Source organism: Alosa pseudoharengus, unplaced genomic scaffold, assembly GCF_046254945.1.
Source record: "Alosa pseudoharengus isolate Yale_2024_CS ecotype anadromous, Long Island Sound unplaced genomic scaffold, YU_APseudo_1.1 YU_APseudo_1.1_scf_10, whole genome shotgun sequence".
Classification (NCBI taxonomy): Eukaryota; Metazoa; Chordata; class Actinopteri; order Clupeiformes; family Clupeidae; genus Alosa; species Alosa pseudoharengus.
In genome coordinates, this window is record NW_027468565.1 from 37,236,877 (window position 1) to 37,252,805 (window position 15,929).

Consider the following 15,929-nt stretch of genomic DNA (forward strand, 5'->3'; position numbering starts at 1 on the left):
TACATCTATGAACTGCGTTGTCTAATATTCATGGGTTTCATCAGGTCCCTTTCCACAGGTGTATAAAATCAAGCACCTTGATTATCAATGCAGACTGCATGGTGCTTGATTAATACACCTGTGGAAAGGGACCTGATGAAACCCATCAATATTGTTCAATTAAGACAAATCCAACTAGGCCAAGTGAGATAATGCAGGAGGCCTTGCTAGAGGCTAGGAAACACAGTAGCAGCTAGTGCTCTCCACACACTACTCAGTAGGTGGCGGTACTGAATTCTTACGTTGTCAGTCCACTAAAATACTGAACGGCGAAGCACGGCTAAAAAGTAAACACCACTACTACAGAATCCAAAACTATCCAGATAGAATACCTCTGTTCCACTGTCTGTTGATGATCACTAATGTAAGGTAAGTTATATGACCGCACATACTGCTAAGTAAGCCATCACTCCTCTAGATTATTTCCTTGGTTTGGCTTCAAGCTAGCATCTAACTTGCATCACTTTTGATAGACCATTTAGAAAACTTGCTACTAGCTGCTAAGTAACCCTCCCTCCCTCCAGCTGTAGCGTTATCCATTAGCACTACGCAATGTCCATAGAACTATCTTGAGCCCTGAATGTGATCATCTCTTTTTAGATGTAGTCTGTGTTGAAATGTCAATAAGACTGTTCTTGGATGACAGTTCTCGTCGGTCGGTCTCTAGCTGCTAACTGTTGATAAACCATTTAGAAAACTTGCTACTAACTAAGTAACCTCCCTCCTCCAGCTGTAGCATTATCCATTAGCAATACGCAATGTCCATAGAACTATCTTGAGCCCTGAATGTGATAATCTCTGTTCAGATGTAGATCTAGTCTTTGGATGACAGTTCTCGTTCTCGTCGGTCGGTCTCTAACTGCTAACGTGTGCTAGCTTGCTGTGTTACGTAACCTAACGGCGTCAAGTTTATCTCCAAATTGAGTGCTATTTAGTTTTTTTGTAAGAATGAGTTAGGCTAAATATTAACCGTACAATGACAGTATGTGGGAGGTTTTAGGTAACGTTAAAAGCGAAGTGTTAGGCTAAACCTGAAAATACAGGCCAGGATCCCACTTATAACTTATGAACTCAATCTTTGTGCTCATGTGTAGTTTGTTGTATTTTACACACAAGACTGGTCTATGAGTAGTGATGAACACCATGTGGTGTGTTACGTAATTAGCTAACGTCAGGCAAGTTAGGTCTAGGCCCACTGGCTAACGAATACTGGTAGCCTATATCGTTGAAAAGCTACACAATCTATTGTCATTACTATTTTGTAGTCTTGTGGTCAAAGCTCACCACTAGATGCTCATCAATAGGCCGCATAAGTTGAACTAGGGTTCAGTGAACGGCTAAAACCACATACTTTGCGAAGCTCAGCAGTGTTCTGTTCTTCTGCTTTGCTTGTGCTTAAAGAAACTGCTGAATGAGGCCTGTTCTCTTTGGGATTCCGTTGTCCTCTTGGGACCACCATGGGCCAACAGTTCACCGGACAGGCGGGCAGGCTGCCTGAGAAGGTGCTCAAGCACGCCGGTCTGGTGCGCGAGAGCGGCTACCTCACCTACGAGGAGTTCCTGGGTCGGGTGGCCGAGCTAAATGAAGTGTAAGAGGATCTTCACAACACTACCAAATCAGTAGCCTATCAGATGAAACTGATGCCATTAATTGTGTATATTATTCATTTTATTCAGAGTGATTTCAAGCCATGTACAATAATACATATACTAATAAAATAATAATAATACAATACATTCACAAGAAACATTGATAGCAAAATGGCATAGGTCCATCAGGTTTGTCCATGATAGCAGGTGAGTTGAGCCTTACATTTATTTCAGTCAAACCACTATTTGAAGTACAATAAAAAAAATAAAAATAAACATGACAGTTGGCCTGTCTGAAGGTGTTCGTATATGTAATGATGTCGCAGTGTGTAGAGACTCGAGTTGGATGTGTTTATGGACGTCAGTCTGCCCCCACAGGACCGCCAAGTTGGCTGCAGGACAGCAGAAGCACCTCCTGTTTGAAGTGCAGCCAGGTTCTGACGCCACGGCCCTGTGGAAGGTGGCTGTGAGGATAGTGTGCACAAAGGTCAGTTCATGGGGACCACCAGCGTTCGCACCTCAGCACCGCTTACAGGGATGAAGGGCACAGAATAATCATGCTGGTTGATCTTGCCCATGTATTTTCTTTTGCTCTGTACCCTTTCTGTCTGACAGCTTTGTTATGCACATTGATTGATCATTCCCACACTGAATTAGTACTCATTAGTACTCAGAAATTCTCTGATAACATGCAAGGTGCCACTTTTGTAACCAGAGTACATCTGATGAAAATAAAATCAGTCCAGTTCATTGCACTTTGATGGTAGTTGTTATTTTTCTGGTAGAAAAGTGGCTTATTGGCTCTTGGTATAACCACTTGGTACACAAATTTACCAAAATGTATTTGGTCTTAGGAAAGTGGTATCGGTGCATTCCTAATGCGTATACTGCATAAATAAACTTGACAAATTCCCCATTAGATTTTCAATTTCCTCTATGTTCTGTCATTTTTCACTTACTGCCTCCTTTCGAGTTCCTGTGTACTGAGTATTCGTACTGTATAATATAGAGGATGTAATTAAAGAAGCACTATGCAACAATTTTAGCAAAAATGACCTTAATTATCCAGGTTCAGAGTCGTTCTGATGGTTCTACAACACTTTCTGGGTCGTTTGGTGAGTGCTTCGTTTCCCCCTATCGCTTCTCTGCGGAAAAAAACGAATAAGCAACTTTCTGGACCCGGTCTGGGTAAATCTGGATGTGACTCAGCGGAAGTATCCAATCGTGCCTCGAAAATGTAGTCAGATTGTAGTTTCGAAGAAGACTGCAAAACGGACACCGACTTGGCTTTGTTGCTGTTGACATTGTAAGTAGCCTACCCTTGGGTGAACTTCATCTTTGTAATGTGGTTTGACAGTCTCTTGAACAATGTGTTTGCTCGACCGTTTTATTGTGAGCCTTGTATGTGTTTAGCTTGGTTTCTTGACAGCTAGCTAGTGGGGGTTTAGCGTAGCAGTCACCTGCTACCTAAGCTGCAGGGGGAGCTGTGTAGTGAAAAATGTGAGCCCAAATCTGCCGAAAACCCAGGAACAGCGAAGGAATAACCAGACCTGCATAGTGCTTCTTTAAACATGAAATGTTCATAAGAGGTGAATTTACCGTGTTGTTAATCTGTTCTACAATAGCATTGTCTCTGTGCTGCTTTCTCCCTCAGATCAACAAAGAGAATGGCATGGTGGAGGCCTCCCGCATCATGAACTTGTACCAGTTCATCCATCTGTATAAAGACATCACCAGCCAGGCGGCGGAGGTCTTCTCCGGGGAGGCGGGCGCAGAGGGCCCCTCGGGTCAGCTCGCCTCCACGGACTCGTGCCAGGCCAGCATGTGGATGGGCAGGTAGGCCAACCAAAAGAGGGCCCTGAAAATGTCTGTAGTTGTGCTTGTGCATAAACAATTCACCAGCCCAGTATGTGTCTCCTTAGCTGTATTTTACCTGTTGTGTGTGCTTGTGTTCTAGTGCAGTGTTTTTCAATCTTTTTTCACTTTTGACACTTAAAATGTCCCATGGCACACTAACATCCTGTGTGAAGAAAAAAAAAAACATACCATAGCCTAAAATTTCAAATAATACACAGATATGGCCTTATTATGGCTTCTATGCAAGACCTGCTCAATAAAACAAGCGCCCTCTGCCTCTAGACTATATCTAATTACATTTTTGTTATGAACTGGATATGTGATGATTCTGTGAATACTGGATATGGGGCCCCCGTTGTACAATGCCTGCATACCACAAATAGTGCAATCATACAATCGATGAGAGCATGTGGTTATAAATTCTTTAATGCAATAGTTGCTTTTTTGGACCAGTGAGTGACATTTGGGTAATTTTCTGCAGCACACCTGATGATCTCTCACAGCACGCTAGTGTGCCCCGGCACTGTTCTAGTGGATTACATGCTCTTTGTTTTCCCACTGGGCTCCAGGGTGAAGCAGCTGACCGATGAAGAGGAGTGCTGTATCTGTATGGACAGCAAAGCTGACCTTATCCTGCCGTGTGCGCACAGCTTCTGTCAGAAGTGCATAGATAGATGGTAAGACAGAAAACACAAGGCTGCCTTTTAACTGGCTAGGGACAACGGATGAAAATTAGCACACACAGCTGCTAACTCTGGCTTTATTTACAGCATTTTGTCTGTGAATTAATGAGCATTGTTCCTAGCAAATAAAAAATAAATAAATCAATCAAATTCTGTCTGACAGAAATGCGTAGATAAATGGTAAGACCAGATGCAGAAGCTCAGAGATACAGGGCCTGGGGAAAAGAGAGATTGCATTGAGGATATTTAGTTTTTTTTACAACTGTTTACACACATTTTCAAAACTCTGTGTCTTTTTCAAAACTCTACACACAAAATCCACAATTGCTTACACAAAATGCAAAATGCCTCAAATCTCCAGCGAAATGGAGCAAAAAAACACATCTCTAAAGCAAACATTCGCCTCACATTATAAACACTTTTGTCATAATATGACATTTTGGATACATCATGTACACACTGTTGCTCAAAACCTAAAAGCTCTTCTGTCTGTCATGGGCTTATGTATATTTCCATACACGAGTGAAAGTCATCTACAGAGATAAGTTGAAATACACAGTAAACATGTAAGCAATATTGAAACCAAAAAGTGATTTTTCCCTATTCATTTACTGTTGTGAATACAGTATTTTACAGCCAACACGAAAAAGGAAGCAAAATACAATGGCCACCAGATGTACATGGAGTTTTTAAAAGCTGACAGAAATTACTATATTTCCAAAGAATGAAATTACTGACTACTATCAAATTATTTTGCTATTTCCAAAGAAAATATATTACTGTGTGTGTGTGTGTGTGTGTGTGTGTGTGTTTGTGCATGCGGGTGGGGAGGGAGCAGACCGTTTCAACTGCAGAAACAAACATGTGCGTTCCGGAGGCACAGAAAACAACATTGAGCTAATGGTAACGTGGGGACAAAATACAAGTTTTACGTAAAGTCGACATTTTTTTAGAACATTACGCTAAAGTCCAATTAATTTTCATTTCAAAGTATCTGCAACATTTCAACGGGAAATCTTATAGGAACAGGCCTGTACTAAGGCAATGATCGGATGGTGTTCAGTAAAGTAATCTAAGAGTGTTTGTACATTCAGGACTGAGTGGGAATAAGTGGTGAGTGTCAATGCCAATAAGTGTGGCATTTTGATAGGTTGTGTTTGAAAAACAAAATCACTTTACTTCCTGTTAGATTTATGTATGTTAGGTAGAAAATTGTGTGTAGTGTTTTGCAAAATGTGTTTTAGGAAATTGAAGTCAAACACTGGGAATTAGTGTATGGTTCTGCAGATTTGTTGTGGGGTTATGGTGTGTGAAAGACATGCTGAGAAACTTGTGTGACGAGCTAACACAGCTTGTGTAAGCAGTGTAAGCAGTTAAAAAAATGGGAATTCATGCATGTGTGCATTGTTCAGCCTTTTTAACAGTAGATTTATGTAGAGCGCCTTCAGTTGTTCTGTGACCTGAGGAGAAATTTGCCCTGGAAAGGTTTATGTTGCGTCTTGACTGTAATGCCGGCAGGGCTTAAACTTCTTAGGCTCTGTGCCTGAATTCAGGGGCTGGCCAGGTTGTTATATTGAAAACAAATCATCATATGTAACGGTTTTGTCAGGCAAAGAAATGTTCTCTGCTTTAAGCCCCGTGTTAAGTGATCACCCCTGGTGGGTTTTGTTAGAGAGAAACATACATAGCACACACATTCACACGGTGTGTCTTGAACTGTGTGTTTTGTGACTTAGAAATGTTGACAAACAGGTTTCTTTTGGTGTGATTATATGACCTTTGGACTCAAAGTTTCTTGATCTTGTTCTTGATCTTTGCCTCCGTAGGAGTGGTCACAACAGAAACTGCCCCATCTGCCGCCTGCAGGTGACCGCTGCCAATGAATCATGGGTGATGTCCGATGCTCCTACGGAGGAGGACATCGCTGGCTACATCCTAAACCTGGCTGATGAGGCAGGCCATCCTCACAGGCCTTAACCTACCACACACACTAACAAACAACTTAATCTTCCTCTCCCTCCTCTCAATGGCAACCATATGGACAAATATAATTATCTTAATTTCTTTTTTTGGAGTTTTTTAAGGTTTATTTATTTCATTAAATCAAATAAGCCTTTGGATGTTTGGAGGCATTAACCAGTGATGGTTTTGGCCATGGGCCAGCTTTTTGGATTTCTACTTCAAGTATTCAATTTTCTAAGAAAAAATAATAAATATGCATCACAGAAAGTTGTGAAAGAATAGAAATAAGTACAAACTGTCAAAAATCTACAGCTTTAAGCTTGATTTATAAATGTATCATTTGAAAAAATGACTAACTTAATTGCACTTGTCTCATACACTGATTTTATGGTCACTGCATATTTGCGGCGTGTTTGATATTTGACAGGTCTGTGTTGATTGTTTGAATTACTGTGACATGAAATCATCTGAGACATCACATTTAAAACCTCTGTTTTCTTTTGCTGGATATTTTTTCCACTGCTGCCTTTAGTCCTCTTGTTGGGTGATTGCTCTGCCACTTTAGACATCAGGGGTTGCCGTAACAACCCAACAATATGTTTTGATCTCTATTCAATTTCTGTGTTTTTTGGGATGTTGTGTTAGCAAGGAGGTCAGCTATTCAGCTCAGGCTCTAACACACATCCCCATACAAATTCAACATAATTGGCCTGCTCATTCACGCTTGCTCTTGGCAGTTTTTTTTTTTGCTTGCTAGCTCTTCTATGACTGCAAACCTCTTGTGTCCAAGTCAGAGTAAAACAACACTGTAATTCAATAAAAGCTGGGCTTTGTTGTAGCTATTTTTTTTTAAAACAAAAAATTCTACACATGCTTGATGTTTTATGCAGCATTATAATTATTTATTTATGTAGCATTATACTTGATTATTTTGATTAGGATCTAAAAAATACCCTGTTGTTGTTATTATTGTTATTAATAATTAAAACCTTGAGGGTGGAGTTCAGAGACTCAGATTCTTTGTCATCTGAGTTTAGTATGTCCACAAGATTGATGTGTAGAAGTTTACACCTATCCCATCATTTGTCATTATTGACCTTATGTTAATACTCAGACTTTGGTTGTGGGCACGGCTGCTTGTCCAGATGATAAAGTAAATAGATGTAAATGTATGAGGCTTGTAGCAGGGTAGATGAGGATATTTGGCTGTTTTTGTATGAAGCATTTTCATGTCATCTCTGTAAATTGCATAATTGGCTAATGCCCAGTAGGTGGTACTGTTTAACACAAATAAAATACTATCCTTTTTACACACATTTTTTTTAACGCGAGGGCACTTCTCTCAGCTCCTTATTTATCTTCTCTTATTAAAATAATTACGTTTGCTAGTTCTAAATACCTTGTGAAACCTTTCCCAATAGTTCAAAGTAGGCATGTTAATAAATTAATTGGATAGAGAATGCTAAACACTGAATAATGTTCTGAATCTTTATTTAGAAAAAGAAAACATGAACAGGAACAGTTTGACAAACAGAAATAGCAAATACACACGCCCATACATTCATAGAGAAAGAGAACCTACAGTAATCATTGGGTTCCTATCTAGGTCCAAGTGGCGTGAGACAAACAGTGAGAAAGCTGAATTAGATACACAGAGTGGAGGCATCACATGTGCTGTTCAGGCATTCTCTTGGTTTCTCTGGTAACATCACCTCAACGCCTAAATCACTCACTTCCTTTTCCTACCAAGGAGCAAAGTACTAAACAAGCAGTTCGTATACAGTGAAATACATTTTATCAGCATAAGTGTAAGGAAGCTGTGTAGGGTGAAACTGCAGAGTGATGGGGAGGTGGGGCAGGTTATATGTAGAAAATCTGCTGTAGAATAGAGGCTCCACCTCTGCCTGTCCTGAGTAAATAGTAACTTTGACATCAGCAGTTCCTAAATAAACTGGTTCATCAAGGTAGGGATCATGTTTTCCAGGCTCTATGAAAAATCCCTTTATCCATGCAACAAGCCCGTGCAAATAAAGTGTTTTGCTATAAACTATCACAGCAATAAAAAAAAAAAGCAATAAGAACATCTATTCAGGTAGCCCAAGTTATGAATACATCAAGTAAAAAAAGAAATCTAAAACCTAAACCAATTTCTCCTGTAAAAAGGACACCGTAGACAGTATCTTGTCACTTCTTTTTCCTAAAAACTGTCACAACAGGTGATCAACAGCAGCTTCATATTACAGTATGTAATGGCTTTGTGTAACTTGGCCATCTCTTGTTGGGTGCATCGCAACTGTTTCTCTGGTACAGATTTACTCGCTTTCTACCTTTCATGCTTTTGGACATGAAGGCAGCCATATTTGGTGTATAAGGCAATGGTCAGGTGGGTAATGAAGGTCGTAGGTGACTGGGTGGACTGCTTGTGCTATCTAAAGCCGTAGAGACCCCCCTGTACCCCTGCCTCCCCACCCCAATCTCCTCCTACCCTCTTCAGATCACGAAGCTGGTCACTGTGCCGCTGCCTGGTCCTCTGCCTTGACCGCCTCCACCAGGAAGCAGAGCTCATTGCACAGCGTCTCGTGTCGGTAGGCCATGCGGATCTGTGCCACGTTGGTCCGTCTGATGTCGTTGCCCTCAGGGCCATCCTCCAAGTAGTTCTCACCCAGGAAGTGCTTCTTGTCCTGAACAGATAGATACAGACAGAGGTGGTGGTTAGTGTATGACTTGCCACGCAAAAACACATGCACCGTTGATTGGCATCTTACAGTTTTTCTCTTTATTGCTTTGACCTGCTTACAGAAACTGGGATCCACTTGGTCTTCATTAACACCTTCTTTGCACAGCATGAGTCATCTCTTGCAAATGAGCTAACACGTTTTCATTGGGTTCACACATTTCTCACACCCTTTTGCAAAACAGTTAACACAGATGTCATTCAAAGATCCCAAACTTGATTGGTTTCCCTATGCTAATCAAAAGGAAACAAGTGGTAGAGATTCCTTGCATAAGTCTGAATCTCTGATACAACTTTGTGAATCTCCTTTGCACAATTCTTCAATCAGCAATCATTCATTATCAATAAGAGATACCACGTCTGTTCTGTGTTGCTATTTGCAAGTATAGATTTAAGGCACATTTAGAGAGAAGTACTGTATTGCCTATTTGGTGAAGAAAACAGTACAAATGCTGACAAAATGTTTACTGTAGGTCTATTTCAATGAAAAATTACAAGTTGTAGTTCAATGAAATTTGTCTTGTCTAGGTGCTTACTGTAGGTCTTACATGTCAATGACAGTTACATCTAGGGTGAAACCAGAAACATGAAAAAGAAATGGCACAGACAGCAAAAAAAGTCTGAAACTCCTCATTTTGAGAACTATGTTTTACATTTTGTTGTCCAGTGTGTCTAGTGTAATGACTGCTTGAAATCACTGTGTGATTTGACGACAAGATGTGTCTTTGGAAGGCAGAATTGGCTTTTGCTGCATCTTTTAAATGTTTTGAGAGAGTAAGAGCCTTTTGCAAGCAAAATGTGTCATTTTGGCCAGAGTGTGTTGTTTAGACCTGCGTGTCGTGTTAATTGTTTTGAAAACGTGATGTCACGTGATGAGTGGACACAAGTGTTAAAGCGATCGAGAAAAACTATAATGTGAGCAGTCAAATTATGTAGCAGTGGGGTGGACAGCAACAGTGTTGGCATTAACAGTAGAATTAGAAGTTTTCTTGTCCACACCTCTACATCACTATAGCCCCAAACTCCATGATGCAAATACAGGCAAATTGTGCTGCAGTAGATTATCTATGTTATTGGACTAACTATATTATTGGACTAAAAGAATATCCACTGAAAGAAACAACACTCATACTGAGGATCTATTTCATCATCAAAATAAAAATGAGGAAGTATGTGTGTGTGAGTGGGTATGTGTTACCTGGTGTGAGAGGCCACTCTGCAGTACGCTGTTCCTGGCGATCTCACACACGTCGCAGGTGCTGAGCTTCCACAGCTGGGCAGCGATGGCATACTCCTCCATCAAAGCTTCCTGTGAACACACACCCTTGGTGATCAATAAAGTATCTATTTATCTATCTATCTATCTATCTAACAGCTCAGAGGCTCAGAGAAGTTCTCACACAACTGCCGGACCTGCCCCAAAACAATTCAAACTGCACATAATGGTCACACGCAGTGCTAGAATGATCTTTTTGTCTTTAAGGGGGTCTCTCTATCTCATAAAAACAGTTGGCACACCCTGCACACAGCCTAACAAGGCTATACAATTAAATAGCCTAGGCGCGAGTGGCGCTTTTGCGCATGGTAGGCCCAGGGGCTGAGCCAGAGGGCCACCCTTGAGATTCGATTGGCCACCCCAGGTGCCACCCCCAAATCCTAGTCTACGATTGGCCATTAACATGGTCTAAGGCAGGACCTTTCATGATGCACTTGCAGCAGTTTGAAGTATCAGACGTCAGAAATGTAAGTGGCAAACACGCTTGCCTTTATTGGCATACAGGCTACTGCTTGTACTAACACGCAAAGATATCTATTTACCTATTGCATCTGCCAGTGCCTATTTATGTAATCACACACTTAAGTCGCCGACATTTGATAGGCCATTAAGTGTTAACTGTAGGCTAGTCAAGCATTTGTTGTAAAATATTGAAATTATGGGAAGTTTACATAGCTTAGGCTAAACTGTATGTTTCTTTCGTCCCCCATGCCTGTTTTATTTGTCGAGTTTTATTTGGGAGAAATAAAATATTGCGCACGTTCCACTTTTGCTTAAATAATTCCTGAATGCAGGGCTGGACTGGCCATCTGGCATACTTTTTTCTTTTTTTGGCCGAGCCGGTCTTTTATAAAGTTCATTTTCCATAGTAGCGCGTGACAACAAAATCATATACCTGTGTTTTGTTCCCAGAGCTTTCTCTGTCTATGATCTGCAGCGTTTCTCAAACTATGAGCCTCCTCGACAAGTAGATTGCTGGTCTACGGAGCCATGAATTTAAATTACGCCCCACTTCTGTCTGTTAATTTGCGGCACAATTGAATGATATTATAGAACCGCGGACCGAAAGGTCTCCCCGATCAGGAAATACTCCTTTACGCAACCTTTTGTAGGCCTAACAGAGGTAAATTAGAGACTAAATATCGTGCCTATGGCGATGTCACTTGTCTCGCTGGATTGAACGCAGAATGTGGGTACTGTATACTGTAGATGAATGAGGGTAGGAGATTCCGATTCCGAAGTTTTGCCAACATTTTCTCCATTATTATCGTAAAATATGTCTCCATGCAGGGCAGGGCTGGTTCTAACCTAGGCTAGGCTACTATATTTGGGTGGGCTGGTAGAAATTTTGGGTGGGCAACATAGCAAAGCTGTCAAATTGGATCAAAACTAACATAACACAAAACAAACACAAAACAATCAGTACTACCTAGCTTGAGTTGCTGCAGCCAACAGGCAGGGATAGGCATGTCTGATACATGTATTTAAAATACAAATTTGTATTTGATTTAGTTAGGGAAAAATGGCATCATATTTTGTATCAAAATACTTTATAGGTTTGTAGTTTAAAAATACTGCCAAATACTTTTGGTAAAACCAATAACCTACTTTTGGTGATGTGATTATAAAAGTGCAAAACAATGAATGCAGCACTGGTGCTGACTTGTAATTTGCCCAGAGTTGTTGTGATCAGAATATTGAGATTCAGGCAGATAAGTAACATGTAGGTTGCTCACACATACAATACACTTGCCCTGCAACAAGTTGCCCCTTGTGCAACGTGAACAATGTTTGCTCACATACACAATACACTCCTTCATACCAACCTCAAGTTTCTTAAACTGATCATTAATCATCCAATCGGAAGACATGGAACCGGTTATGTGGTTGCCCTGCAACAAGTTACCCCACGTGAAAATATAATAAATAATTTTGCCCACACTTGTTATGATCATAATATTGAGATTTAGGAAGATGAAATTGCTCACATACACAATACACTTCTTCATACCACCCTCAAGTTTCTTGAACTTTAAAGAAAATAAACAAATAGACAAAAAAGCAGGTCAAATTCTTTTAACAGCTACAAAAATAGATGCGCATAGATATAAGTTATTGTGGGGGAAAATGTCTTGGATGAGTATATTTGTATATCTTCATTTAATAGAATAGAATAAAATGGATTATATTTTAATTTATGAGTATGGTGATTGTGTCTGGTTTCCCTAATGTATTTGTGCTAATTTCACATCTTGAGCCTGTTTCTGTTTATCTTGATGTTTTGCCTCATGCCACCCTTGAATTAATCAGTGCCTCACTAGTGCCACCCTTGTTAAAAATGTCCAGAATCGCCACTGATCAGCGCAAGCTTGGATTGAAACTGGTTTCTGGGGATGGGGTTTACACGATCCTTCACTGGGCTAGTGCCTGCTGTGTTAATATGACCGTGCTGATGCTAACAGCTGCAGCTCCCTCAAATCTATATAGGTTCTCATGCATATTAGGCTAATTGAAGAAACGTTTACGTTACTGTAAGGAAATTATTATTATCATTGTATAACCATTTGTGTAAGCAGAAATATTGTTGTGCTGAGTTCTAAGAACAGAGAGTTCAAGTTAAATGTTGTTGTGCTGAGTTCTAAGAACAGAGAGTACAAGTTAAGTGTGCACCCAGACAGACAGGAACTGCACCCTGTCTGTGTGGGTGAGATAAGAGTATGTCACAATGAAGTCGCTATGTCTTGCTTCCTATTTTCTGTGTGCATCTGTACAATAAAAGACACAGCTTTTGGGCTGCAGAGTGAGAGACTGATGGTGTGAGGAATTCTTCCTTACATTAGCAGGCTCTCCTCTTGGTACCAGAGTTTGTGGGCAAAGCCATACTACGTGTTGTGGTTCTTGTATCTATATGTTGGGGTTAAATTCCCTGACAGTTAACAACAATGTTAACAACAAACTCAGCTTCACTGCTGCAAACAAAGTTGGCTATATGCTTCGCCATATAACGAACCAGCTAGCCTTGTGATAACAAAATCTTTACCTTTAGTTTAGTCCACTGAAAGTTATCCACATATCAAACGATTAAATACACAGTTATGGAGGAATTGTTTTGGGGAAGCAACGTCATAAAAGTTGTAGGCCTACTATACGCAAAAACGTAATGACAGCTTGTTCGTGGTGGTGTAGTGCTGCCTAATTGAAATAGGATAGGCAAGGGTTATCTTATATTCGGCTATTATTGTGGCACATTTATTGGGCTTTTAGCCTCTTTTAATTTATTTGATGAGGAACTGATAAAGACTGAGCAGCAGAAAAGTCATAGTCGATTCATCAATTGTTTATTATTATAATTAGGCTATTGATAGCCTACTATTTACTTTACTACTATTACTGTTATTATTATTATTATTCGGATGAGACAAAGGAATGTACATCTGAGTCTGAAATGTTGGCTACAAACAGTCTATACTGCTGTAACTGCACTGCTGCTATTATTAATTGTTAACTTCCGGGAACTATTTGAGGCTTCCATTAGCTGCCATTGTTGGAAAAAAATGGAACATTAGCGTCAATGGAGTTGTCGCAACTCTACCTTTATATGGCTCTGGTATTCTTTAGACTGTAGTATCCTATAGTCCTCAGCATTAGTGAGGACTTTCTATTGAACAATAATACTGGATGTGTCCCTGATGCCAGTATTGAGGGAGAGTCCAGTTGTGAGGCTCACCTTGGTGTAGTGGAACTGCATTGGGTCGTCGGTGGACAGGGACACAGACAGGCCTTTCTGGAGGAACTCTCTGAGTGGGTTCTTGGAGTACTCTAGGAACAGGCTGTTGTTGCTCAGGGGCGACATGGCGATGGGCACCTGGGCTAGGTAGTACAGGTACTGCAGCACGGGACTCTGGGAAAACAAAGACACAAATGCTGTAATGGCAGCTTGTTTTACCAAACTTTTCAGGCCACCACGCCAGTCAGATGAGGGGTTGCTTGACGCACATTCAAATGTACAAAATCATAATAAAAAAATCCAACTTTAATAGGATTCCCTATCCTTCTAAACTTCAACTGAAAACTATCCATGACAGTGTATGAGTACAAATCAACGTAAATGAAGGTCCTACTTGTATATCCTCTTATGTAAAATGGCATGAAATAGCATGAAATATCATGGCCTAAAAAAAAAATGTTCCTGCTGACTATTGTTTCCACTAGCAGTGGAACCAATAGTGGGAGACGACATAGTAAACAACAACTAAAGGATAAACTGGCTCTAACAAACGTACTTTGAGAAGATTATAGCATAGCGCAAGCCCCTACAAGCTCTGTAATGGCTCATAAATAAGGACTTTGGTCTACAGTACTTGGTCTGAGAGGTGTTTTATCTTTACACAATGCAGGTGCACATGCACGGTTCATGTGTTCCGTTGTTAGATAGGTCTCTGGCTGGGGTTCTGGAATGCCTCACAGGAACTGTGCACACAGGCCGAGATTACGCAATGACTTCCTGCTCACACACCCCATCTATTGTACTGTATTCATACTGTAGCATCCCCTACAGGGGTGATAGGAGAGGGGGTGGTATGGCAGGACGTGGGATGGGATAAGAGGCAGAGGCACATGAATGAAGGCTGATATAATAGAGAAGATATATGTTGCATATATAGTCTGCCTATTAGTCATTCTTTCAGTGCACATCTGTTTTAGAGTACTTTAAAGGCCATAGGGAGAGAGATAAATTATTTATTTATACATTTATATTTAGATTTATTTAGATTTATTATTTAGATTTATTTTATTAATTATTTCATATCCGTAGCTGAAGTGTCACTCTCCATGCTGTACAAAACAAATGAGTGTAGGTGAAATTATTTAATCTATTGTCATTACCCTTTCATAACATCATTACGGTTCATACCTCACCATTGCAAAAAATAACTAACTTTTAATTCTGAAGCCATATTTGCCACAGTGCTGCACTCTGGGGGCAAAAGATGCATTGTAAGGGGCATTGTAGCTGCCTGGCTGCTCTAGCTGTTGGCTGCAGCAGCTCAAGCTAGGTAGCATCCTTTTTTTCCCCCGACAGTACTCGGTGACCTCGAGAAACAGATATCTGTGTGAAAAATTGCGGCTAATGACCAACAGAGCAAGTATGCGAACATCCAAAAAAACACTTCAGGTGCAAGACATTAGAACTATAGATCATAAAAAAGAAAGAATATCTGCACACTGTATGGCTCCAAATTATATTATTTTCTGTTCTGTTGCACAGCACTTTTGTGTGCTGTAGCAACGTTTCGATCTCCAGAATCTTCCTTGGGAGCCATACGGCGTGCACACCTTTGTTCACCTGTTCACGACCGCTCACCTTCTTGAGGTTGAGTCCGTGGGAGATGTTATCGGCGGTGAGGAAGGCAGACACCAGGTGGGTGATGGACCCTGCCTCGCCACAATGGGGCCGGAACTGGAAGGTGCTCAGGCCACGTTCCCTAGGAAGCAGCAAGACAAGACCAGCCACACAACTCTCAGCAGCTGGAGAGAACCGTTCTAACCAGGGGTGAACTTACACTGAAGCACAACTGAATGACGGGTAGTTGTGTTCAAGTCTTTAACGACTGAGGGAATGAAGTTAAATAAATGATGATCAAGGCAGAATTGATGTTTTGTGGTTTTATGTGGTCATAATCTCACAACATACAATAGGATAATACAGAGTATGATAAGAGTCAAACTGTTTTTACTATACTTTATTTAGATACGGAGCTAATGTGTCCAAGTGCTCATTCCACGAA

The 15,929-nt window shown here is 40.6% G+C and overlaps 2 protein-coding genes across 4 annotated transcripts in view; one reads left to right on the top strand and one right to left on the bottom strand.

The window, feature by feature from the left end:
- Positions 1–94: 94 nt before the first annotated feature.
- Positions 95–7,446, top strand: rnf141 (ring finger protein 141). The gene is made up of 6 exons (XM_076271474.1): positions 95–408; positions 1,441–1,627; positions 2,007–2,115; positions 3,283–3,464; positions 4,055–4,162; positions 5,995–7,446. The coding sequence occupies exons 2-6, from the start codon at positions 1,497–1,499 to the stop codon at positions 6,143–6,145; spliced, it is 681 nt and encodes a 226-aa protein (XP_076127589.1). The 5' UTR covers positions 95–408; positions 1,441–1,496; the 3' UTR covers positions 6,146–7,446.
- Positions 7,447–7,604: 158 nt separating this feature from the next.
- ampd3b (adenosine monophosphate deaminase 3b) overlaps positions 7,605–15,929 on the bottom strand; it is a 34,797-nt gene continuing 26,472 nt past the window's right edge. For all 3 annotated transcript variants that reach the window (XM_076271475.1, XM_076271478.1, XM_076271477.1), the window contains 4 exons: positions 15,506–15,626; positions 13,868–14,041; positions 10,063–10,173; positions 7,605–8,811 (listed from right to left, as the gene is read on the bottom strand). In XM_076271475.1, the coding sequence (XP_076127590.1) occupies positions 8,638–8,811; positions 10,063–10,173; positions 13,868–14,041; positions 15,506–15,626 (580 nt within the window). In that variant the 3' untranslated portion in view covers positions 7,605–8,637. The remainder of the gene's footprint in view (positions 8,812–10,062; positions 10,174–13,867; positions 14,042–15,505; positions 15,627–15,929) is intronic.

Bases quoted from the DNA above. Each gene is read 5' to 3' on its own strand.
- rnf141 (XM_076271474.1), top strand. From the start codon at position 1,497: ATGGGCCAACAGTTCACCGGACAGGCGGGCAGGCTGCCTGAGAAGGTG. The intron at 1,628-2,006 runs GTAAGAGGATCT...CTGCCCCCACAG, and splicing joins GTGGCCGAGCTAAATGAAGT to GACCGCCAAGTTGGCTGCAG. The intron at 3,465-4,054 runs GTAGGCCAACCA...ACTGGGCTCCAG, and splicing joins GCCAGCATGTGGATGGGCAG to GGTGAAGCAGCTGACCGATG.